This window comes from Balearica regulorum, chromosome 2 (assembly GCF_011004875.1).
Source record: "Balearica regulorum gibbericeps isolate bBalReg1 chromosome 2, bBalReg1.pri, whole genome shotgun sequence".
NCBI classification, from domain to species: Eukaryota; Metazoa; Chordata; class Aves; order Gruiformes; family Gruidae; genus Balearica; species Balearica regulorum.
The window spans coordinates 158905696-158931932 of record NC_046185.1 but is presented as its reverse complement, the minus strand read 5'-3'; the positions used below and the strand labels follow the sequence as shown (position 1 = coordinate 158931932).

Below are 26237 nucleotides of genomic sequence, written 5' to 3'. Positions count from 1 at the left end.
AAATCTAGTTTTGCCCTGTACGTGTCAAAATGCTATAGAAAAAATCAGATTAAAATGTATTTTGACAAGAGAAGACTTAAAATTTTAATACCTTCTTCTGTTGCTACTTGTTTAATTTGGAGAGGGCAGTGACGTAAGGTAATGAAAAATCAGCAATACAGAAACTGTCTTTAAGAAAGGCAAAAGTTGATTTCAGATGAGCTAGAACTGAGACATTTTAAGTAGAAGAGATGCTAGCAGTTTAGCTTCTGTGATTTAGACATCTTTTTGGGTAGTTCTGCAATACAACTTCACTTACCTGCTTGCCTGTAGCTTTGCTGTGTGTTTTGATTTACCTTCTGAGTGCTGGCCTAGTGTGTACCTCATGAGTGAAAATCCGGAGTCAACGTATATACAGCCATCTTTACAATCATACCTCTTTTATTCCAAAATGTAAATGCCCTCATAGGAGTGTGTGACCTGTACGTAATGTTCTATAGTTTTAAGTCCAGATGTTAAAAGCTCTTTGTGGATGTTTTGCTTGACTTGTTCTTTGTTGACGTGCCTGAAGAAGCCGCTAGTTGGCTTACATAGAAGAAGTTTAAAGGATGATGGTGGTGGTGAGTCTAATTTGCCACTGAATACATAGGTTGGTCATGTTGGCTCAGACAGTGCTTGCCCTTGTTCTGTCATGTCTTTAACCAGTGAAAAAGGAATTGGTGCTAAAATTTGTATCTGAGGCTGTTTGTTAGGCACATAGTGACCGAGGAGTCACGTTTGGTTTTCATTTTCTCAAGAAAACCGCCAGATTTTGTCTTTAGTTGAAGCCAGAGCTACCTGTAATGGGAAACAATGTACTGCTGACTTGCAGGGAGCACTGCTAGTCCTTGAGCACTAAGCCGCTTGCTCACGGACCTCTCTTGAGAAGTGGTGCTGCAGGTTCACCTCTGCTCCCCCTCTTCAAGTCATCCCAAGGAGCAGATGATGTTCAGAGCAGTAATGTAAAGAAAGGACTTGATCCAGGTGCCCTTTCTTCCTTCGTGTTGCAGGAACAAGCAGACCTTGCTCCATCCCCTTTTCTTACCCTATGGACTTTATTGTCTTGTATAGGTTTTCTTATTTCCGAAACGTATTAGTTCATTAAAAAGTCTGGAGACGGTTCTACCTTTTCAGCCTTTTGCAGGAGCATCGTGCTAGCAGTGAAGCCCAAAGGTGGCATCTGAGACCCCAGCAGGGAATAAACCCTGTCCAGTTTTTCATCAGCATGAACCAATGTTGTGTGCTTATGCCTTTGACACTGTTATAGTTGTGTGTTTAGTTTATACAGATTTCTTTGGTGACAATTTGGCTTGGTAGTTAAATATTGGGTGGTTGTTAGCCATCCTAGCCTTTTATCGGAAATGATTGTTTGCTTCTGAAGTTTCAGAAATAAGCACATTTGATGTGTTTTGTACCTGAGGGCTTCACTCTCAGATGTTCTTCCTATGTGCTAGGATCGCTTTTTGGTTTGGAAAGAGATGGTTGCAAATATTTATGGTTGGTTTTTACAGCAGGCAGTTAGCAGAGATTAGATTTTAACTCCCAATTACTGTGTTTAAATTCCTCCTAGAATATTTTTTTGTTGCTTTTAGTTTCATCATCTTCCACCTGCTGTAGGGTCAAATAAAAGAAATTATCTGATCAGGGCATAGTGCTTATGGTGATGCTGGTATTGGAACTAATAGTAATATGAGGAGGATTTAATGCTGATTTCCTGGTAAGGTTTTGTTTGTGTGCATACATTTGGGTTTTTCAGGAGAGGAGGAGAGCTGGTGCTTTTATATTTTTGAGCAGTAAATGAAGAGAGACACTCTGAAGGGAAAGCTTTATAATTTCTCACCGGTTACTGCTCTCAAGGGTTTAGATAAAAAATTTTCTGTGAAGCCACAGAGCCATTCGGTTTAGCAGAGAAAAAAAAAAAGTGATTAGAAGTGGAAAAACAGGATGCAGTTTTGTATCGCTTTCTCGCTTTGGACGCTGTGGACGAAAGCCCTTAAGTGGGAAGAGCTTCAAAATTGTTCCCTCTCACAGATCGTGCTTGTGAAGCGTAGATGGTGCAAGGGGGTGATGAAGCTGATTTGTCTGGGATTTAAGTAGCTGAGTTCTTGACGTTGTTGCCTGCATGTACTTCGTGATACAAAGGACTTGATTTAGGGCTGTGAATTGTGAACTAGTGAACTTGCAAACATGAGACTACCCTACATATCACCAGTACCAGATTATTTCTCTTCAAATGATAGCGAAGAGCCTTCAGAAGATCTTTCTTTTGCTTTTGTTTAATCCCAGTAGAGAGGTAATGATTTATATTCTCAATCAAGATAATCTCACTCTTAGACCATAAACCTATTCCTTTTCAGCCTTGTGTTTTTTGTCTCCTTATCTGCAAGAAATGTGCCAGTTAGTATGAAGTCTCTGGTTCGTGATATGTAAAGGAGTTTTGACTTGGGAATATTTTAGGAAAAGGGAAAAAACCCCTATGTAAATAAAGATGCTTTCTTCATTATTTTTTCCCCTTTAGACATGCCTTTGATTGGAGAGCCTTTGCAGTGTTACCTGAGGTTGGTTAGGGACTTAGATGAAACCTTCCCCCTGCAGGTACAATGTTCACTGGTATTTGAGTTCTAAAGTTGGAGTCCAGTCAAGATATAGATACTACTGTTGAAACCATACAATAATATGATGTGCTTTATAGATGCAAAAGTACCTGATCTTTTGTCGGGCTCTGCTGTCTCTTGCCCCATGGGATGTTTTTCAGGGATTGATCTGATCTGGACAGCCAGACACAAGTTCAAGAATCGCCTGTCTGTCTGTAGAAAACATGGAACTGTTTGAGTAGAGGCAGTGGAAGGGAATAATTTCTCTCTTAGTGCTTTCAGCTTATGCTTTTACTGTGCTTGATTGCACTGAGAGAGGTAGTGGAAAGAGCTATGTTGGATGAGAGAGGCACTGAGGTGGTGTTTGGTTGTGCTTGTGATTATAAATATCTATAATAAGAGCTTTATAAAACTAAACCTTGGAGAAGAACTGTTCCAAGTATGGACAGTGTTTGAGGAAGGAGAGTGCTTAAAAGGCTGCTGGTATAGAAGTTGGCAGAATACGTATGAGTTTCAAAATAAATAGCAGTTTTTAACTAAATAGAGATTGGAGTTTTAAAGATGAGCAGAGTATTTGCCTGGTTCTTTGCTTCTTCTGCAATGTGTATGTCTCTCTTCAAAGAAAAATTATAAAATAAATAACGCACACCATAGTTCACATGTACCCCCTGGAAGAAAGAATGATTTGGAAAGAGAATTGAAAACACCTTGCCTCTTTGCATATGAAAAGGCATTATTGAACATTGTAATTACAATAAAGCCTGAACCAAGTAAAGCGTACTTCGGATGCTGTGGATTTATTTCAGACTGAAGCACGATTTCTGGGCTGAGCCCTCGCGCACGCCTGCCACAGCCGCCGGTTTGCTTTAGCAGGCAAAACCCGATGGGTGTTCTCTGCGTGCCGAGGGAGCTGGATGTGCAGGAGGCTGCTCAGGGCGAGGGTTTGCAGTGTCTGGACACTGAGCCGCCTGTTGTGTTGTTGATTTCAGCAGGGGGGAGAGGATGCTGGCTTTTTTCACCCAGAGGGCCAGCCCCAGCGGCCTCAACAACCCCCGGAGCCGAAACAGCAGCCAGTGCGGAAGGTCACATTGACAAAGGGAATGCAACAGCAGCAGCACCAACAGCAGCAGCAGGCACAGATCCATTCACCAGCTCCTCAAGGAGTCAAAAACATCCAGGGAATCCATCAACCTAAAAAGGTGATTTTTTTTGTTTAGATGCATATTGCTGCTAGAAGTTTTACTGTCTAGCTGTGTTGCTCTATTAATAACTAGCATTCTGTTTGTCAATTGCTAGCGCAGGGCTGCATGACCCAGGAGATGCATAATTGCATATAAAGCTTTTAATCTGGAGAGGCCTGTTCGTACCCAGCACAGACTGGAGATGCCTGCAGGTTGTTTCATCTGCTGACTCTCTGGCCAGCACAGTACTCCCTGGGGGAAATGCGTGTGTCCCAAGATAGCTACTGTAGGAGATGGTATCCAACATGCTGTCTGGCTTTATAACCAAGAGTTTTTCTGAAGTTCTGCTTAAGCTTTTATTCTGGCTGTTTCCTGTATACGTAGGAGCACACAGCGACTGTTTCAGGATGCTCTTTGGTTGATCCTCAAACTTAGTATCGCTCAAAACAGTTGGTGATCTTGTAACTTGATTTACGCACGGGGAGGAGGCAGGGAGAGGTTTGGGTGGCAGTGGCGTGTGCCTTCTCTGCACCTGCAAACTGGCACGCTCCCTGAAAATAGCTGGTACTTTGGCTTTTAAGTTATTTCTTGGTTTTGAACTGTTGGCCGTAATCTTCCTGCTTCATGTAGGGATAAAGTTTCCTTACTGATGCGGAGGGGTGTGAAAAGTCATTACCCTCCAGAGGCTTTCCAAGTAGGAATCGAGAGACCGTGTTGAGTGTTAACTCAATGTTAAGTGTTAACTCTGTTTAATGTTTGTTGCTCTGTTTCATTGTTATTTTTCCTCTCTCCAACTGTTCAACCTTTAATTTACAAGAATTAAATCCACACGCTTTCTGCTCCAGAGGATACTGTGGTGCCAGATCTTACAGGATTTGGGGGAAAGGAACTTTGAAAAAAGTTGTTTAAAAGTTACTTAGCATATGTGAGTACTCCCTCCTGATAACAGACCAAGAGTTGGTAGCAATAGAGACTGGAGATGCTTGACGCAGTTTGCTGGTCTGGCAGGTACATTAAATTTACCTGTGGGTTGAGAAGAGAGAAAGTAGAGGGATCACAGGTTGGGTTTTTTGGTCAGACCCAAAATATGGGAGCTGAACACACGCTACTAATCTGATCAGTGTCAAAAACTGGATTATATATTTTGGTCTGAGCCCCTCCACCGCTTGGTCGATCTGTGCTAAAGCTGAGGCTTTTAGCCTCGATGCAATATACATAACTCTCTACATTGCTACCCTTCTAAAAAAGGTTTCTATAAGCAGTGGATGAATATGTTAATAAATGGCTTTTCAAATCAGCAAACAGCAACAAGCTGTTTTAAATCAACACGTACTTTAATCAAGTCTTTAAGTAAATCACCAACTTTTATATCGCCTGTCAAATGCAGTGAGCAGAAGCACTGGGTAAGTAAATCAAAATACTGTTACTTTTGTTGTTGGCAGGTCATTATGCACGGCAGAGGCAGAGGAGTAGCAGGCCAGATGGGCCGAGGACGCTTGATGCCAAATAAACAGAACCTGCGAGTGGTGGAGTGCAAACCTCAGCCCTGTATTGTGTCAGTTGAAGGGCTTTCTTCATCAACTACTGATGTCCAACTGAAAAACCTGCTGATGTCAGTGGGACCCATTCAGGTAGGTCAACCTCGGTTTATCATTTTTGTGCCAAAAGGCTTTCATTCCGGAAAGCTCAATTAATTCCCTGACACTAAATACAATGTGTGTTTATTGGTAATTTATGTTTGAAGGCGCACACACACACACGCTACACCTGGTAGCAAAGACAAGCACGTGATGATATTGCGGCAGGGGAGGTACGGTAGGATTTTGCTAACCATCACATTCCTGCTGCAAAAGTCTCCTTCATTTTGGAGTTCCTGTGCTGTGTCTCTTAGTTTCGTAGACAATACAAGCCTGTCGATTCTGTGAGGTTGTTAAAGCCAAATGCTTTTATCAAAGCAAAGGTATTTTTAGTTGCTGTCCTCATTTTTATTGTTGACCTGCACCTACCCTCTTGTTTGACATTTACCTTTTCTTGTCATTGCAGTCCTGGGGTAAGAGCATTAATGACCATTACCCAGTGGAGATGTTGTACCATGTAGCACCATCTACTTTTTCAGATGAAAACACGGTCTCCTTTGAAGGATTTTATTTATCCTTTATTTTTTTAGAAGGTTCTCTTGAAGGTTATGACACACATGCACTGATGTATGTACTGTGAAGCTTCTGATCGTAAACTACCTCCTGGAACTGATGTATCAGTTAAACTGACTTTAGGAAAACAGGAGGTTTTCAAAGCACTGAAGGGCTTAGGAGGCCCTGTCTGACTTACTGTTAGTACATTTGAAAATATCAGTCAATGAATAATGAGACATACAGATGAGGATGATTTTTTTCGTTGATTTTTTTTTTTTTTAAATTTTGAATGCTCCTTTTGACAGGATCAACATTTTCAGACAAATGCAATGCATGAATTGGAGCTATTCTGTGAGACTTCTTTATTAGTGGGATCATCTCTCTTGCAGAACACACTGCTCTCCTAAAAATGTACACTCTGCCTCAGTTCTTCCCAATTTAGTAAATGGAATAATGCTGAATTATTTAGGTCATCAATTCAGAGAGGTTTAATTTGTTTGTGAAAGCAAAAATACTCTCACAAAATACTTTGTCCCTTCATGTTCTGTAGTACTCTAGGAAATTATTCATACAGTTCCAAAGCACATTTGTTCAGTGTTTACTTGCTAAATCTTGCATGAGAATATTAGAAGGAGATTAATAGAAACCTGGTTGGGAAATACTCACGATTGAGAGAAGTTATTGAGAATATGCTAAAAAATTTATTCAGTACTTGCTGTTTCATAGCAGACTCCAAACTCTGGTCTCTCAATTCAATGTCACAGACCAACTTTGAAGGATGTACTTATAGGAAAAAAAAAAACCAAACTAATTTTCCAGTGGGATTGGATACATCCCTCTGCCCTACAAAACTTGTATTCTTGCAGCAGCATCAGTTGTACCTCTGGAAATTATGGTTTCTAAATCATCTACTTTCACTTTATCAGAGATTTAGAAGTAGTACTTGAAAGAGATGCTTGAATTTAGCTAATGATGTAGAAGGCTTTTGTGCTAATTCTGCACTTGAATTTTGTTGTGGTTTAGCCCCAGCCGGCAGCTGAGCACCACGCGGCTGCCCGCTCACCCTCCCCGCAGTGGGATGGGGAGGAGAATCGGAAGAAAAAGGTAAAACTGGGATAAGGACAGCTTACTGGGACAGCAAAGGAAGAGGAAAATAACAACAATATCAATATACCAAAGAGCATGAGTGGATTTTCTTGTGGCTGTAAATTAGTACTTTTACTAGTGTTTGTGCTGTGCTGTACAAAATCCCCTGCAACTGGAAATGATCAGGAGGCTTTCGATAGTGAAGGGATACTCTATGTGATTATTTCCTCGTTCTTCCTTTAAAATGCATTTCGTGTAAGTGACTTGCAAGGAGGAGTGCAGAGGTGAGCCACTGAAGAGAACCAAGTAGTGAATGGAAGGGCTGCTCGCCCTGCGCGCTTTGGGGCTTTCGTGCATGAGGACGCTATGTGTGAGAGGCTAGGACGGGTCATGGCCGTGACCGGAGCAAAGAGATCTCGGGTAGTGCTGAGCTCTCGTCTTCTAAGGTGAAGTGTTGCAGCTTGATGAACTGAAATAGGAGGGATTTGGGAAGATGGCCATTGTGAGAAAACGGCAAGGTGAGCAGTTCTAGCTGCTTTTTTGGAAATTAAGCAAGGTGCCAAGCTTTAAGCTGGTTCAGACAGAGTTCAAGAGATAGAGGAGGGAAAGATGAGTCAGTTGTAGCCGACTCCATCTTTAAGATGTAGAATAACCTATCTCTAGCTATATTCAGCTAAACTTTCCTTAATGAACTGAACTCTGAGATACTGTTTTCTTAAATTTTATTTATCTTGGGGAGGGGGGTCGTGCTTATTTTTTGCAGTTGTAAAAGAAATTTCAAATCTGAATCAGAACTTAAGGAGTTATCTTCCTGCCTGGATAGTGGCTTAACACAGCACATGCCAATTATCCAACACCCAAATCCCTGCTTAAAGGTAAAGTTTCCCAAACTGTAGAACATATGTGTTTAATGGTGAGCAAGCGTCTTGCTTCAAAGCGATGTGCAAACTCAGCCCATAAATCTGAATATTGCCTCTTCTGTATCAGTTTTGGCTGCAGTCAAGACATGAACATGGGAATGGTTGCGCTGAGGCATAGTTCCCAGAGAAGGGGAAGAAATCCTTCCCAATGATCTCTCTGCTCTTCAACAAGAAGAATAGATCGTGAGCACTTGTCCCACCTGGTACAGGACCTCTGCTTAATCTGCAGCTTCCATGTCGGTGCATGTGTAGAGCAATTGATCCCACACCAGCTTCTATTTTCAAATGTATAGTTTGGCTCCTGATTTTGTTGCAGTGTGCTTATCCTGCATGTGTTTTCTCGGGAAGAGGATCTTCACTGGCGTAATGGCAAGTCTTAACCTGTTTATGGAATAGTCTATAATTGATTAATGGCATGAATGGGGAGGAAGACATTACTTTGTTTTTCTGGGTACGAAAGGGTTAGATTTTTATTTTTAGCTTTTTCATGTCAGTATCATTATCATGGTACAGGTACCTTGCACAAACCTTGGGAAGGGAAGTTGAAAACTTCCCTCAATTTATGATGGTCAGTGCTCCTAGCTTTGTCATCAGCTTGCACTGAGATGGTGGTTCTGTCAGTCAGGGTTTGGGAATAGTTGGGCACGCATAAGACAAGATGAAGGAGACTTTTACAGTTGAAGTTGGAAATTCAGCATTTTTTTCTCTTCCATACCCTAGAAATGGAGAAAACTATCTTTGCCTGTATATGAGCTTTGAAATATCCTCTATTGTCTAATCACTGAGAACTCTTTCATTCTCATCCTTGCTTCATTAAAGCAGCTCTGTTATTAACATAGGAGAAGAAGAATACTGTTAAGATTCTCAAGATACTGAATAGAAGAAAATCTTTGGGGCTCCGCAAAACAGCCTGTGGTGGGTTGACCCTGGCTGGGGGCCAGGTGCCCACCAGAGCCGCTCTGTCACTCCCCTCATTCATTAGACAGGGGAGAAAAAGTACAACGAAAAGTTTGTGGGTCGAGATAAGGACAGGGAGAGATCATTCACCAATTATCATCATGAGCAAAACAGACTGAACTTAGAGAGGGAATTCATCTAATTTATTACTAAGCAAAACAGAGTAATGAGAAATAAAATCAACTCTTAAAACACCTCCCCCCACCCCTCCCATCTTCCCGGGCTCAACTTCACTCCAGGCTTCAACCTCCGCCCCCCTCAGCGGCACAGGGGGACGGGCAGTGGGGGTTACGGTCAGTTCATCACAAGTTGTTTCTGCTGCTTCTTCATCCTCAGGGGGAGGACTCCTCTCATTGTTCCCCTGCTCCAGCGTGGGGTCCCTCTCACAGGAGACAGTCCTTCACGAACTTCTCCAACGTGAGTCCTTCCCACAGGCTACAGTCCTTCACGAACTGCTCCAGCGTGGGTCTCTTCCACAGGGTGCAGACCTTCAGGAGCAAACTGCTCCAGCGTGGGTCTCTTCCATGGGGTGCAGACCTTCAGGAACAGACTGCTCCAGCGTGGGTCCCCCATGGGGTCACAAGTCCTGCCAGCAAACCTGCTCTGGCATGGGCTCCTCTCTCCGTGGGGCCACAGGTCCTGCCAGGAGCTTGCTCCAGCGTGGGCTTCCCACGGGGTCACAGCCTCCTTCAGGTGCCTCCACCTGCTCTGGCATGGGGTCCTCCACGGGCTGCAGGTGGAATCTCTACACCCCCTCATCCCCCCTCCATGGGCTGCAGGGGGACAGCCTGCTTCACCATGGTCTTCACCACGGGCTGCAGGGGGATCTCTGCTCTGTGCCTGGAGCACCTCCTGCCCCTCCTTCTGCACTGACCTTGGTGTCTGCAGAGTTTCTTACATCTTCTCACTCCTCTCTCCGGCTGCAAAAGCTCTCTCTAGCTGTTTTTTTCCTTCTTAAATATGTTATCACAGAGGCGCTGATGGGCTTGGCCTTGGCCAGTGGCAGGTCTGTCTTGGAGCCGGCTGGCATTGGCTCTATCAGACACAGGGGAAGCTTCTAGCAGCTTCTCACAGAAGCCACCCCTGTAGCCCCCCCGCTACCAAAACCTTGCCGCACAAACCCAACACAAGCCCCTTAGTCATAGCTGCATTTTACAACTCAAACATGATTAAATTAGCGGGAAAGGTGCTTTCTTTCAACATATGGTTTGCTGTCAGACTCTTTCTGGAGATCAGCTTTCAGATACAAATAACATACCAGCAGTAAAATCTGAGTGCTGAATCTAAAATAATTACATGCTATAAATAAAATTATGCATTCCAAAGTGTTGGAAAGTACGGAAGATTTCTGAGCACACCACCAAAATAGAGCCTCCTGGGGACCGTGCTGGAGCAGTGACATTCAGTACACATCTGTCCAGAACCACTTGCTAAAGTAGATTACTAATAAGTTGCAAAGGTCATGAAAATCCTAGTGCATTTTTTTGTTGCTCTTGAGTCCGGGTTTAATATTTATACTGTCTAAAGAGGCTTGTGTTCAGCTGATTATTGCCACCTTCTGATTATTTTTTTTTTTTTATTTAGGATGGTGGCAGGTTGAGGGGATCATTTGCTGGCTCTCCAGATAATTTGAGTACTGAGTGATTGTTCTCTGGAGGTGTTCCATCATCATCTTTAATCATATTATCTTACATCAAATGGTTGTAAACATAAAACATCAGTGCAAAATCTGTGTTGCTTTGTGAAGGTTTAAGATCACAAATTCTTGTGGTTAAAAAAAAAGCAGGAAAAAGTACTCAGAAAACTCCTTTGTTGTATATCAGAGGTGATGAGAATGTTGCAGTTTTAGGTGTATTTTGAGTAGTTTTACAGATATGAGTTTTTGTCTCATAAAGTAGTCATTTCTCTTCTGGTCTTAGAAGGGAAAAAAATTGCCATGTTGATGTGCTTCTCTTCGCTTTCTTAGAGTGACAGTGCTACCTAGTGCTCAGTTAGGGTAAAGGCAGCTATCTGTGCTGACACTATTCAAAATTGCTGAATTCATTTTTAGTTTGAAGACGTATTAGTGGAAATGACAAGCACACGTGGATGAGCACGCCTACAACGTGTTCTCAGTGTGACACGGCACACAAGGTGCGCAGGGCTGGCGTGGTGACCTGTCTGGTCTTTCTACCTGTAAAAACATTGTCAGCTGTTGCAGAAGCTGTGGGAGAAGACACGGACAGTCCCACTCCATCCTTGGGGCTGGGGAAGGAGAAGAGCAGCTCCATAATGACCCTGTCCTGCTGTCGAGCAGTATGTGAGCTAGAGATGCCATCTCAATGACAGGAGAAGATCTTTTCTCCTCTCATCTCGCATACAGAGATGGAAAGCTGGGCGCTTTCAAAGGCGGATAGTGGGAAGTCACAGGTGGCAGAAAAGCAGGAAGGAGGGACAGAAGGTGGAAGACATCAGTTGCAACAGCTGAGGATAAAATAGATACATTCTGTCCCAGCCTCTGTGCCTGTTGGTAATGGCTAGGAAGTGTCACTCCCAGGAAAGATGCTTCAGGTGTCAGGAGACTGCAAGGATAAGAAAAATGTGTCTGCGTTTATCGATGAGACGGAGACTGCAAGGATAAGAAAAATGTGTCTGCGTTTATCGATGAGACGGAAGAATAAATAGAATCTGATCCTTCTTTTTAGAAAGTGCCTGCCATGCTGCTATTTGACTTCTTGCAGGGCAGGTTGGATCACACACTGGAGATGATGTTGGTTAGGAAAGTTTACACCTTCTTTTTGCGTAGACCTTTTTTTAGCGGCTTTAGTGGCCTTGCCACTCCTAATCCCAAACTCACCAATGAACTGAATGTGCGGTCTATTAGGTAGTCCATTTACTTCAGTGAAAGATATTAAGTAGAGAAAACTTTTATTTCCCGCGTGTATCCTGTAATTGAAATGAGTGCTTGCTCCAATCTCGCTCCTACCTACTTGATTTCCATCTCCCAGTGCTCTGTTATCTCCCTTTTAACTTCTTCCTCTCTGTAACCTCTGAGAGTTTTGATGTCAAAGATCTTTGCTTTCTGCAAGCGATCTCTTGCTTTCTACTCATGGATGTCCTGCTGCTTGTCTCAAGGCTCTTTGTTTTGCAGTGAAGCTTAACTAGAGATTATTGCCATTATCATACAGACTATTTCAATATTATTTTCACTAGTATTGTAGAAGTGTAGCTTTAATTACAGAGCGTGTGTAGAGGAGAAATTTGAGGGCAGTGTAGGTCTGCAGGCCCAAAGGAGTGTCTGCAGAGGGAGTAGTCCTTTTCTGATATTCCTGCTTTAGCCACTGGTAATAGTTCAGCTGCAGAAAAAGCCAGAGCTGCTGATTTTTTTTTAAGTTGTTGAATTAAATAGTATGTTTTAAAACAGTTTGTAGACAAACTGTCAATCAAAAGCATGAGTGATTATGAAATACTGGGTTTGTTGCATTTTCCATTCAGCACAAGATCTGCATCTTCCCATGGCAGTGCCTGAGGAAGCTGAAAAAAGGAGATGAACAAGATCAGTATGAGCTCTATGCTGCCTAAATCCTTTCCATATAAAATCCTCCTCCTCAGCCTAAACCAGTTTTTTATTTTTAATGCTGGAAATATGTAAGAATGTAATCTCTGTTCTCCAGGGTTGAATGGGAACATGCCCAGAATACCTCTGATCTCAGGTTCGTCTTGGGAAGTGCTGTACGGTAGATCTGTATGCCCGAATCCATAGAGTAACCAGTCATTTGAAATCCCTTGGAAGTTATTGTGTGTATTGTCAATCCTTTACACCCGAGTGGATCCAGGAAGGGGTTTTCATCCTCTGGTGAACGTCTGACTAGGACAACTTAAGGAGAAGAATGTGAATGAAGTTGTTTTCTCAGAGCTGTGACGTTTGGGAGGATTGTGATATTGCAGTTTAGGAATTCATGATAGAGTCTAGTGCAGCGCAGAGTGGCAACAAGGAAACCTCCTGTGAGGGAACGTGAGTGTCCTCCCATTAAATGGGAAGTCGAGTGATGCTCGGTAGAGCCAGCTCGTCCCCAGAGGCTGTGCTGCGTGGCCAGTCGTTCCCTGCCTCCCCCAACTGGCCTTTCAAGATCAGTAGGTTATGGAATAATACTAAATTCAGATCAAATTCCAAATGAGATGTGATACTTTGGGAAAGACAGACTCATATTTTTTATGATTCTAACGGGAATCGTAAGACAAAGGATTATTTTAGAATTTTGCGTTCTTTGAAAATGAGAGAACAGCTGTCGTCAGTACTATATGAAGACCTGTCTGAGGCTCTTAGCTTCTTTGTGATACTACCTCAGGTCTAAAACACACTGAATTACTTGTTCAGAAAGGTGTTTTGGGTTTGCATGGCCAGGTTTTGGTAGCAGGGGGGGCTACAGTGATGGCTTCTGTGAGAAGCTGCTAGAAGCTTTCCCCATGTCCGACAGAGCCAAGACAGACCCACCACTGTCCAAGACAGAGCCCCTCAGCAGCAGTGGTAGCACCTCTGGGATAATGTATTTAAGAAGGGAAATAGCTGCTGTGGAACAGCAGTTGCAGCTGGAGAGAGGAGTGAGAAGATGTGAGAGGAACAGCCCTGCAGACACCAAGGTCAGTGCAGAAGAAGGGGCAGGAGGTGCTCCAGACATGGAGCAGAGATTCCCCTGCAGCCTGTGGAGAAGACCATGGTGAGGCAGGCTGTCCCCCTGCAGCCCATGGAGGATGATGGTGGAGCAGAGATTCCACCTGCAGCCTGTGGAGGACCCCACGCCAGAGCAGGTGGAGGCACCCGAAGGAGGCTGTGACCCCATGGGAAGCCCACGCTGGAGCAAGCTCCTGGCAGGACCTGTGGCCCTGTGGAGAGAGAAGCCCACGCCAGAGCAGGTTTGCTGGCAGGACTTGTGACCCCGTGGGGGACCCACGCTGGAGCAGTTTGCTCCTGAAGGTCTGCACCCTGTGGGAGAGGCCCACGTTGGAGCAGTTCGTGAAGGACTGTCTCCCGTGGGAAGGACTCACATTGGAGAAGTTCATGGAGGACTGTCTCCCATGGGAGGGACCCCAGGCTGGAGCAGGGGCAGGGTGTGAGGAGTCCTCCCCCTGAGGAGGAAGGAGCAGCAGAGACAAGATGTGATGAGCTGACCACAACCCCCATTCCCCATCCCCCTGTGCCACTGGGGGGGAGAGAAATGGGGAGTGAAGTTGAGTCTGGGAAGAAGGGAGGGGTGGGGGGAAGGGGGTTTTAAGATTTGGTTTTATTCCTCATTACTCTAAAATTAATTTTCCTTGCTTCAAGGCTTCTTGTATGGTGATTTGTAGGAGACATCCATAGTTCCATGTTTCACGTGTAAGTTTTAGCAGCTGTTGAGGTCGGTAGTCCAAAAATAAGACTTAACTGCTTCCTTTAAAATCATGTCGTTTCTGTTCATATTAGATACTGACTAAAAAAAGCCCTTGTCTATGAACAGGTAGTAATTTCAAATAAATGTCATTAACTTCAAAAGTAAACAAGGTCTATAGATAAAAATGCGCAAATACTAGATTAGTTGATTTAGTTATATAGAGAATCATGCAAGAAGAGCTTTTGTTCAGTGAAGCTTTTGATTAACTTTTTACAACAGCTTGTCTAGAAGTAGTTAGGCAATGTGAAATCACAAAACTTTAAATCTATCCTTAGGTACAGTATTGTGTTGGAAAGACAAGTTAGATATGTTGTGGGGAAACAAAAATAACACTGAAAACGTAAGTGAACATCTATTTTTGTGCAAGCTCTATGATAGCTAATGCAGTACTTCAGGTTTTCCTTTCATTTTTAAAGAAATGTATGGGGGTTTACATTAACAAAATAATTAGACAGTGGTACCGATAATTTTGGAAATTTATTAGAGCATTCTTTACAAGTAAGCTGGCTCATACAGTGGATAGTGTGATTGGTGCAAGAGCATGTTTAAAAAGAACAGCTGTCTAGGTGGTTATTTCGAGATCGCCTTGTAGTGAATATGTGAGCACTCAAATTATCTGAGAATGTTACGGATGCTAGAAATACTGAATGTTATCCCTGAAAAAAAAAAAACCTGCCAAATTATTCAAAAAAGGTGAAAAAAATTAAGTGTGTTAAACTAGCAAGGTAGCATGATTAAGATATGCAAAATTAATTAATTTTGTATGTATTTTCCTAGCACGTGTATTTGGAATCAACAAAAGCAGAAGCTGGTGAAGTAAGTCTTTAAGATAATGCCTTGAACAACATGTTGAGCTAATAAAATTCCACATGTTGAGCTAATAAAATTACACAAAAAAATGCATTTTCTTCATACTATCGCTGTTAACGTCATCTAAATGGAGGATCAGCTCTAAACTACATATCATCCTGAATTCAAGGAGACAGAAATAATCCAGCAGGATGAGTATGCAGTTACTTTACTTCAGGTTTCCACTGAAGTGGAACACTGGTTTGTATGCCCGGCTGATAACCCATCTGCTCAGGATGGGATAGCAGCAGCTCAAGACCTACACACTCAGGCAAAATCGTACCAACTTGTTCTGTGCCTGACAATCAATGTTGTTAAGCATAAAACTTGGGGTTTAAATAGTAATTCAAGTAAGTAAGTATTGTCCCAAAATCAGAACATAAATTTTCAAGAGATCTTTGTTAGCAGGATGAATAATGTTCATATTTTCAAGTCATGATAGGTGAGGATTTGTTTGAAAACACAATGTAGATCATGATACGTGGTGAGATATTAAACATCTTTGTCAGCAAAGATTTATGGTGTTTCAGGCTATGGTGTTCGTATCATCAAAGTAACTTAGCTTAGTAATTGCCTTATTTATTTCTTTTTTTAAAAAAGGACTATTTTTATACCTGAATAAGGTGTATAAACTTAATATACCTCAACAAACATGAAGTGATTCTGCATCGTTTTCACTACCATAGCTTGAGCGCAGTGGGGGCTGAGAATTTTTGTTAAAACCATTTGAATTAAATTCTTTCAGACAGTTTCCAACTAGGGAAGTATTCTTTGTGTAGCATTAGTTTATCCTTTTGTTTTGCAGTCCTTAATTCTCCCTCTTGTTAAAGCATAGGCATGTGTAACCACAGTAGTACAGACCCTGATGCTAGAAGTTACTGCCGTACCCCTGGGCTGTGTACTGGGTGGTGTTTAGGCAGTTCAGCCGAGGATCAGATGGATGGCTTTTTGTTTCCACAGTTGTCTGTATTGACAAGTGAAATTAAACCTGATAAAGGTGCTTTTCAGTAGACTTACCCAAGAATTGATGCCTTGTTGCCAAAGCAATTGAGTATTAAAATTAAATTGTATTTAATGTTTTGATTGCCCGTTTTTTGGTTCGGGTTTTTTTTTTTTTTTTTTACTTTGGAAAATAAGGCAGTAATACAATGTAGGAACAGGCTGTGACATCATACCCAAACTGGTCAGTCAATAAACTTTCTTAATTCTTATGAAAGTATAAATAAGTTATCTATAACGGTATTTAAATACTTTGCCTAATTTCGCTAATAAGTCTGCACTATAGCAGAATGTCTTTAGTCAATTTTTAATATGCTAATCGCCAAGCAGCTTCTTAATAATTTATTGTTATGGGTGTATACAAAATCAAGTTTTGCTTTTGTGCATCTCAAGAATATTAATGCATTAATAGCTCAGTTCTTGTGGAAAAAGTCACTAAATGCAGCTTCTCTTCTTCAGTCGGTCACAGCAGGGGTCTGGGGCATAAAGCATGGGGAGAGTCTCCTGTGGCAGTTGAGTGAGACCCAACGTCGTCGTGAGGATGGGTTGTTCAGCAGGAGAGCTGGAGAGGGGAGAGGAGCAGGCGATGGCAGGACATGCAGGGTACAACCTGAAAGCATGCATCCCTGTGTTCTTTTCCAGCTCCTCTTGTCCAACTGTTCTCTGCAATACTTGTCCTTTCAGTGATTCAGAGAGGTTTTTCTCATACTAAGTGTGTCAAGTTCTTTGAAAGGAACAGATTTACTTCTCTTTTTTTCTAATTGCAATTCAAAGATTTTTTTTTTTTCAAGAAACAAGAAACAAGTGTCTTGTTTCTAAATCTTGTTTAATGGCTGTGATTAATTCTTAGTCTTCAAAATTTAGTTTTTCATTCTTTTCTAGACAGAAAAGTCCTGTCAAGAGAATGTGTATGGGATACAGTTCTATAAATATAATAAAGTGACATTGGTAAAGGAGGAGAACACAAACTTCAGCACCTCCTTCACCCACTCCAGCAGATAACCTCCAAGAGAACTGAGCTTTGTCCAAGGTCTTTCATGGGCACTTTCTGCAGCGTGACTGTATTGTTATTGGTAAAATGTGCTTAACCTTGTCAAGAGCTTTCTGATTTAAAAAAAAAAAAAAAATCTGCTAAGTGTTTTCTTATTTTAAAGCTAAATCCCATTCCTACCAGCTCAGAAACTAAGACGTTGCAGTGACTTAGCTAACTCTTTCCATCGTAGCTGCTTTCCAGAAACTATACAGTGCAAATTAACCTGCTGATGCTTATCAGGTTTGCTGAATCCCTTAACTTTTCCTCAGCTTTCACTTTGAAATCACAGGAGTGACGCAAATATCAAACTTCTGTGGTTTTCCTGGTGAGAGGGAAGTTTCCTGTCAAATACAAGAAGGTGCAAGGTAGCTACTGCCAAAATTAATTACTTCAAAATCACAGACAAATAAGTTACAGAAAGAGCCTAGAGCTGAATTGTCAGGCTTAGATATAAAGAAATATGATTGATTATCAGGTACCATGGCTCTTGTTAAATAAGCATCTTATCAACGTGAGTCTTACCTGCTCAAAAAAGATAGAAGTAGATAATTTTAATAGCAAATTTCATCTAGGCATTTGACATCTTGCTTAAAATGCTATGTTAGATTGAATGAACAGGGAATGCATTAGTTGGATTAAAAATTCTTTCACTGAGACATCTCAAAGTGTGTCACCTTAAAATGTATCAATGGGTAGGGTTGTATGTGGTTTCCCAAGGAACAGCTGTTTATCTAAAGATATGTGGTGGTACTTTGATAGTCTCAATGATGATACCGAGTTTTTGCAGGTGAAGTTTAAAATCCTGGAGACTGACCTTCAGAGTGCTGGAATCACCCAAATGTGGGGGTATGCTGCTGTGTTCCAAGCGAGATGCAGGAGCAGAGAATTATGTTTATACTTATCAGGAGGTTGTAATGACATCTAGAAAAGTTTTAAGTTGCCTTTGTACATACATATGTGTGTGGGTATATATATAAAAATATCTATAAAGCGCAGTATAAAGTGGGATTGGCTTTGTGTAGAAACTTATGCACAGAAAGAAGAATGTTAGTAATTCTTTAATTTTGCATCCAAAGCCATAAGAACAATTGGAAACTGGAAGCTGAGTCAAAACAATTCTGTTTGAATGTGCGGCAGCATAGGCTGTTAAACATCCAAAACTTGCAGTGAGGTACTGGAATCGCTGTGCCATGGAGCTTTAAAATTATGATTGAAGCCTTCAGAAGATCTGTTTTAACCTAGTTACAGTGTTCACGGGCAGTGGAAAGACAGGATCATAATATTTCCATCCTGAATGTTCTGTGATGCTGAATGCTTGTTGCATGTTGTCATTACTTGTTGGGTGTGTACCTACTTAATGTGGAAAACTTCACCTTCTCAAATTTCTCAAGTGTCTAGTTGTAATAGCACTTTTTTTTCAAAAAAAGTGCTAACTCAAAGTATCAACATTAATCTTCGTAAGTCTGATAACTTCTCATTGCTGAGGCCACAGGACTGCTCTCTGAGATGGTCTTGGCATTGCCTGGGCTTCCTGCTGCAGCAGGGAGGAAGGATGTGAGCTCTCCAAAGCCCTGGCTGAGGCATACTGTAGTTTTGGAGACCTCAGTACTACGTGGGTGTTTTTTTTGATAGTTACAGCGTTGTGAAGTGCTGCTCTCATGGCATGGGAAGCATGTGTCAGAGGACTTCTTTGGGTAGATGTGTGTTGCGTGGTTTCCCATTACTAGGAGGACTTGAAAACGGTGATCTAAGCCATCTCATCAGGGTTGTGTGGTGGTTAGTGACTGTCAAAAGCTAGCCACTCGTTTTTGTTAAAGCAGTACGAGGATATGCAGTCTAGAGATCAAAACCTACCACTTCTTTGTCCTGTTTCTGTGCTGCTTAACCTGTGGAAAGCCCTAATCCTTTAATGTACATCAGATGAATTACTCCAGGTGCTTGTGTGGGAAGTTGAACTCTACCCAGTTGAATGTTTCTTAATCAGTTGGTGAGAGTTTGGCCACAGGGTTCGGTTCATCTGCATGGATCAAATTGAAGAGCTGTCACCTTTGCTTAACAAGTGATGGTCTGGGTTTTCCAGTTGGTACCGCTGCTTAATGCACCAGCTCAGACACCTTCAGCTAGGTCCCTGACTGCAGTCTCAGAAGTCTCCTTCCATTCCCTGGACACCAATGAGTGTTTCTGAGAAAAGAAATATGACAAAATTTCAATGGGTTTGATGCAAAATTAGTTTAAAGGGAACTTTAAGTGAATACTAAAAATAGATTTTGGCTTTTTGTCTCTGCAGAGTTTACAGATGCTTCCTCAACAACGGAAAGCCATAGCAAAATTCAAGGAGCCAGCACATGCTTTAGCATTTCAACAGAAATTCCACAGGTAAATAATTAAGTGCTGCTGCCACCTCGGTTCCTTCCCTCCCTTCAAAAGATTAAATCAGTCTCCTCTGCTCACTGTTTCTCTTAAGACAGTCAAGTGTCTGTTTATTAGTGACCTTCATAGAACCTCCTTGTCTGTTCTCCACCCCTAGAATCACTTTGAGTACCAGGTTTAAATTTTTTTTAACTTTTAACAGGCACATGATAGATCTGTCCCACATAAACGTGGCACTGATAGTTGAGTGATGTCTGCTGAGAGAAACCCTGACACTAACAGAAGCATACTGTGGAGCTACACGAGACGTAGTGGCAAAACCATTGGGTTGTGAAACCTGTCAGCTTAGTCTTTAATTGCTGTGCTGAACTACAGAAAGCAGCAAGATGTTCTTCAGAAGAGCTGAACTTGAGAGGATCTGCAAAGGTGGAATTTCTGTTCGGTTTATTCACGTTCTGTTGTAACTGCGTGGAACTACAGATTTTTTTTCGAAATGCTTTCAATGCATGTAGACCCTGTTCTTCAAGATCCTGCTGTGTGACCACAGTGACTTGAGAGAGAACGTTTACATCGAAAGATTTAAAAACTTTCTTCATAGCAAAGAATATTTGATAATGGTTGCTCTTATCTTCAGTGCGAGGTATTTGAATGAAAACTCACTTTTCTAAACAAAACACATTAGTTACGTTGCGTATGCGAGCACAGGAGGTATTCTTGCATAGATGTAAATGTGGTCTACTTCACTGAATAGCAGTATGCTGAGAAGCTTTGGAGGGGACACTGGAAAATTGTAGTTTTGATCTTTGTAAATATGTTAAGTCTGTCTTTGCATTTTTCTATTCCAACACAGACTTCCATCTTCTCCTTCCAACTCCACTTATTCCATAAAACCTTGTGTAGGAACAACATTGCTGTATTTTCCCTTGTTTTTTAAAAACAAGGATCTTTGCCCTTCAGTAGCATCATGGGGTAGTGAACTCCAAGTTGTAACTAGGTTGTTTTAAATGATGTTGCCAGATACAAGGAAAAAGAAATATTTAGTGGCTTACTTCAAAAATGTTACACAGGAAGAGTGGCGCATTCTTTATAGTTCTTTTGGGCTAGCGTTTCATGATTGCCTTATGCTTTATTTTGATTAGATCTTTTTTTTCTTTGAGATTTATTTTGTGACTAATGCTGAACCATAAGAAACCCGTAACTGAAAGGACTTGGTTTGATGTGTTGTTCCCGATAAATACAGGACTATAAGGACATTGTGAATGTGGCAGTTCCCAAAAATTACGTGCAAACATTAAGCAGCTTATCTTTTATTCAAAGTAAAATCCATAATATTTCCTTTTGGTTAGAACCATCTAGATGGTGTTGCCAAAGGAACAATTTTTTTTCAGTTACTTCTGAATAAACTTATTAAAATGTCATCTTTATATTGGATTCCAGTTTTTATGAACATTTCCTTAGTTTTTAGACTGTGAGCTTTTGCCTTCATCCTTTATTTTAGGAATACTCCTAAGCACTCCACCTACTATTTGAAGGGGGGGAGTTAAAGAAACCTTATAGGTTTGTTAGCTGAGTGACCACAGAAGAACACTATTGGTATGTAAGGAAGCAGCTGTGAATGGGTTCCAAAGTAGGCATACCAAGCATGGAAAGATGAACTAAGCAAGTTTATAGTAGCATCGATTTTTTTTTTTTTTTTCCAGAAGATTTAATGGTAACCAAGTCGAAGACCTAATTGGCTTCTTACAGTTTTGGTCCAGATTTTCAATTAAGTAGAAGTTACTAAAAATAATGATTGAATAATAAATACTGTTAAAAGGCTTCTAGGTAAAAGTACTCTTTGTTCATTGAAATAAAACAGAATAATGTGGTACTTTGGAAGTAATTGCACTGGGGAAAAAAGAAATGGAAAGAATACTCTAAGCCTATTTACAGCTTAGTGACGAGATGCAGTAACATCATGAGAATTTTTGCATGGAAGTGAGTTTTACACCCGTCTGTATAGTTCCCCATTTATGCATAATACTTAATAACACCCAGCACAATTACTATACCTAAGGTGCTGTTAGTGCTTCAGGGTAGACCCAAGCCCAGGACAGAGACTGAGCTGCAGGTAGGAGGTGCTCAGTGGGAGCCGACCCTGAGGACTCGTGCGAGGTGATCTGCTCCGTGCTCTTTAACTCCTCGCACCGTGAGCGCTAGGACCCCTACGCTGCCTCCTCAGGTCATGTAATTTTTATTTTTTAAGGAATAAATGCTTATCTTTAAAATGAGTCATTAAACAGTTATTCATCCCACTGTTAGGGACCAGCTTCTCTGTAACGAGAAGGATGGGAAGACACCTCGGAGTGGAGCGATAATAGTGCGTGTCTGGAAATCTGGGTTAGATGCGAACGCCAGACAGGCCAGCAGCTGAGTTCAGCAGTAGGAACATCTGCAGTTGATCAGCTGTCCTGTCAGAAGCAAATGTTATTGGGGTTAGAGGGTTTCTTGGAGCCTGAGAATATGGGTTTGATTCAAAAGTCAAAGAAGTTTGTAGAAATGCTCCTGCTTTGGGTTTTGAATCCATCCCAAAGAGGCTGAGGTTCAGCCAGCTTAAGTTTTAAGAATTTTTATTCTGTTGGGTTTTTTTAAGAAACATTTTCTTGAGACAAATGGTGTGGCTTTGGATAAAGACATGAAATTGCCTCATATCTATTTAAATGTAGGAGGCAATGTAAGCAATGCCTGTTTAATGACTAGTTGCATCCTCTTTAAAGGCGGTTGCAGTAGATTATTGCCTGTGCATAGGCGGGCTACGGGCAGATCGCTGGTGGTGATTTTAGCTGCTTATTGCAGTACCTGGCTATCTTACTATATGTAAACATACTATATGTATGTATGTCTATATGCATTTTATTATACACATACATACATACACCCTGTATTGTCACCCTATCTCTCTAATATCTTAAACTCAGTAGCAAAAGTAGCAATTAGGTGAGTCATTTGTTAAAATGTTTGCGTTTTGTTAGTTCTCGAATCCTAAGTTAAAAGCGGGTCTCTTGGCAATGATCAGCTTGAACGATACAGCTCTTAGATCCATTTGTTGTCTCCTCCCAAAAACCCCCAAAGGAAGTAGAGGTAAAGCTAGACGGACGTGTTCTTGCCATGTTCTCTTTCAGCACGTAGTTAAATCTGAGCATCTTAACTTTCTTGGAAGATCTGTTGCAACCATTATCTTGTTCTTTCTTTATCATACATTCAAAATACAATGCAAAATGCAAAAAAAAAAAGGCATTTAATGTAGTATGTAAATATTGACCTTTTAAAATTAAAATGTTACTCAAAGTGCTTACAGTCAACCACATCTTAGCTACTTGTTAGTTTTTTGTGTTGTCTTATCTAAGTTTAATGGATACAGTTCCATAAATGTTGATGTGTTTTTTGTGTATATCTTCAAATTTTTATAAAGATGCTAGTAAGTCAATACATATATCCTGATCTGTGTATTATTTGTTCACAGTTTTTATTAGCATAGTTTTATAATGATTTTAATAGGAAACTCCAGTAGGTGATTATATGGAGCCAACTTTTTTTTTTCTTTGAATTATTTTGTTTTCATCTTGTAGCACTGGAGAATTCACTTCATAACTAATCATATTTTGCCTTGACTAAAAGATTGGATTGGCCATATGATCTGTGGTATTTTAGTAGAATGTTCTACTTTTTTTAATAATAAAAAAAATCTCTGTCCTTTAACTTTTGAGGGGAAATAAGGTGCACTGTCAGACCAAGGCATGGGGGTTTTTAGGTTTGCTCCATTGTGCTGTACAAGTACAAATTAGGTCTGTCGTGTAATATTGTTCTCAAAAGTTTGGGATATTTGGGGTTTACGCATAATGCAAGTTGGTCATGTAACACATTGGTTCATCACAATGTTAGCAGCTGATGTGGCACGTATGTACTGTATGAGAGAACAATGCGCAGTGGTTGAAAAGCTCGATGTCATTGGTGCTAGGCAGGAGGAAGACAGGTCCGTAGCATCTTCATAACTAAAGGAGAAGCTGCCATGCAAATGTTTTTCTGAGTAGTGGTAGAGAATAAATTTAGACAGGGATATTGGTTTTGGCCCACATACATCTCCAATATTACTTCACAAAAGAAGAGTGAATACTGGCACCTTGTCTGTGAAGTATCTTCAGATACCTAGTTTATTCCCCAGTTTAATTCTGAAGATTCACTTCAGATTTCCAAATTTCTGTTAAAAAAAAAAAAAAAAGTCCTTCTAGCCATTAAAATGCCAAGCAGACTGGGTATTTTAGTTCTTTGATGTTAGGTTTCCACTGCAAGATTTAGATGAGGTATTTTTTACAAAACTGTAGGTTATTTCAGAATAATGTTGAGGGTCATCTTCATTTTTTCTTAACGTTGTCTAGCTACTTGGAATAAGAAAAAAACCTTTTACTTGGTGCTGAATTTTTTTAATATATTTTCTTAAACATAGTATCTTTCATCTGTTTAGCTTGAAATTGTGCAGTTTTCCCAGAAGCTGCTGTAGGCGCTTCCTGTAGTTACACACGGTAACTGTGTGTCTGTATGTGTGTGTGGGTGCGTTGCCCTTATAGCTGGGGTGAGAGGGTGGGCGGGAGCGTGTGGGGTTTCATTTCTTGGGGTTTTTGGTTTTTTTGCCTGATTTTTGTCTAGCTCTGGAGATATTTGTTCTCTGGCGTAGTACTGTGTTGTTCTTGTCCTTCGCGTAGTACTGTGTTTATGTGGGTCGTGATATTGGAAGGTAGAAATCTGGCTTCACCTGTTCACTGTCGAAAAGGCATTTTTTGTTCAGAGAGACACGAACCTTTTTTTTGTAATTATTTTTTTGTGCTTTTTATATATTTTTTTTTTTAGCAGGATGTTGGATGAGAAATTAAATGTGAAGGAAACCAATACTGAACAGATTGTGGAAAGTTAGCTATATTATAAAGGTTATTTAGGGTAACATAGAGCTTTTTGTTCCAATGTTACCTTAAATCATGCCTTAACCTCTAATCAATTCATAATACTTGAAAGTATTTTATCTTCAATTAGTATCAAATCCTAAGGATTTTATGTAAGGTTTTTTTGTAACCTGATTTTTAATCATGGAGATGACTTATTATCCACATGAGCACAGGGTCTTGTGTACAAAACCACTGATTCATATTGGATCCTTACGTATACCAACTTCTGGTATAATATGGTTGGGAAGGATCATTTTGTTCTTATAACACTGCAGGGTTGGGGTTTTTTTATTGAAAACACACCTTCATTTTCTGTTTCTGTGCTTATTTTGGTGGAAAGTGTGGTCCTTATTGCACTAAAGAAAACCTCAAGGGGAAAGTTAACCTCGCTGGGTCTTTAGGTGCCTGTGTTGCTTTCTCACTTCTTGGTTGGATGCACTGATTTTTTTTTTCTAACTAACTGGAAATGGGCTTTATATATATATATACACTGTTTTTCAGCAGGTGACATTGATTTTATTTAATCTAACAGCACTCTGGTTAAGCGATTTTTACCATTTAAGTAATGTAAAATGGTATTACAGATTAAGAATATTTTTGTAAAAGAACCTGTGCAGTTAAATGTGGCTGTATTGCAATGTTGTGTGTAGTCACTTGGAAGATCACAATTTAAAACACTGCTGTATTCATGTTACGTTTGTTCAGTGGTTCAGGATTTTCTTTGTGTGCATATAACTGTTTTTAATATGCATTTTGTTTTTTCCTAGTGTCTGTCAAGCTGACTTTGGAACCTTTATAGTTTTATTTCTATAATAACAAAAGCATTTTTTGCAGGATTTCTTTTGCAGGCAGTGAAACTTCTTTCAACAGTTTAACTTCTAATTAATACACATTTTCACTTACAGATACGGCAAAGACAAGATGCTAACACTCATTTATTCACAGCTGATCTTCTGTACCATTGCATACAATTTGTATTGATGCAAAGTGCCCTTAGAGTATGTCAGCTTTTTCTTTTTTCCTCTGGTACCCTTTTCCTTTACCCTGTGCTTTACCTCCTTTCCATCTTATTTGCCCCCAGTTGTCCATTCCCACAAGGATATTTGTATCCTTGTTAGGTTCCTGCTCTTTTCACTCCCTGTTCATCTCTCCGGACCTTTTCCTGAGTGCATTGCATTCAATCTTTTGCTCTATTTTCTGTTCTTATAGGTTCTGTTGAGGATGCCTGAAGCCTAGATCTCCCACCTTGAAAGGGCATCGTTCTGTACTTTCCCCTTCCAGACTTTGGTACATAAAGTTAAGGTTGCTTTTACAGGTGTCACGCCTTGGGAGATGCTGCCCGTCCAAAAGCACTGGGGAAGCATCGCTTAACAGTTTTGCTTTGCAGTTTTACCCATATTGGAGAATTAAAACATTTTGTGTACGTGTTCTAGCATTTGTGGCAAGCCAGGCGAAACAGCATTAACAACTCTTTTATCCTTTTCACTTTTTCAGGAGTTCTGTTCTTGAATTCAGTGATAGTAATAGCACTTTTTTTTTTTATTGCCATGTAGAAATACGAACACTGTCGACACAATTCTACCTCCTATTACTATTACTGAATGTGATCCTTCCTAACCTGTAAAGTCTTAAACACTGTATATATTTGGGTGTTTTGAGAATCACTTCAAATGTATTGCTCTAATCTGGATTACAGAGTTTGTTTATTAGCAGT

At 40.7% G+C, this 26237-nt stretch overlaps 1 protein-coding gene across 7 annotated transcripts in view; it reads left to right on the top strand.

The window, feature by feature from the left end:
* RBM33 (RNA binding motif protein 33) overlaps positions 1 to 23017 on the top strand; it is a 102996-nt gene extending 79979 nt beyond the window's left edge. For 3 of the 7 annotated variants that reach the window (XM_075746647.1, XM_075746650.1, XM_075746654.1), the window contains 4 exons: positions 3605 to 3811; positions 5236 to 5424; positions 19465 to 19553; positions 19750 to 21159. In XM_075746647.1, coding sequence (XP_075602762.1) covers positions 3605 to 3811; positions 5236 to 5424; positions 19465 to 19553; positions 19750 to 19798 — 534 coding nt within the window. In that variant the 3' untranslated portion in view covers positions 19799 to 21159. Of the gene's footprint in view, positions 1 to 3601; positions 3812 to 5235; positions 5425 to 19464; positions 19554 to 19749 lie in introns of all 7 variants that reach the window. The other 4 variants (XM_075746646.1, XM_075746648.1, XM_075746649.1 and 1 more) reach the window with 3 other exon arrangements.
* The last annotated feature ends 3220 nt before the right edge of the window (positions 23018 to 26237 follow it).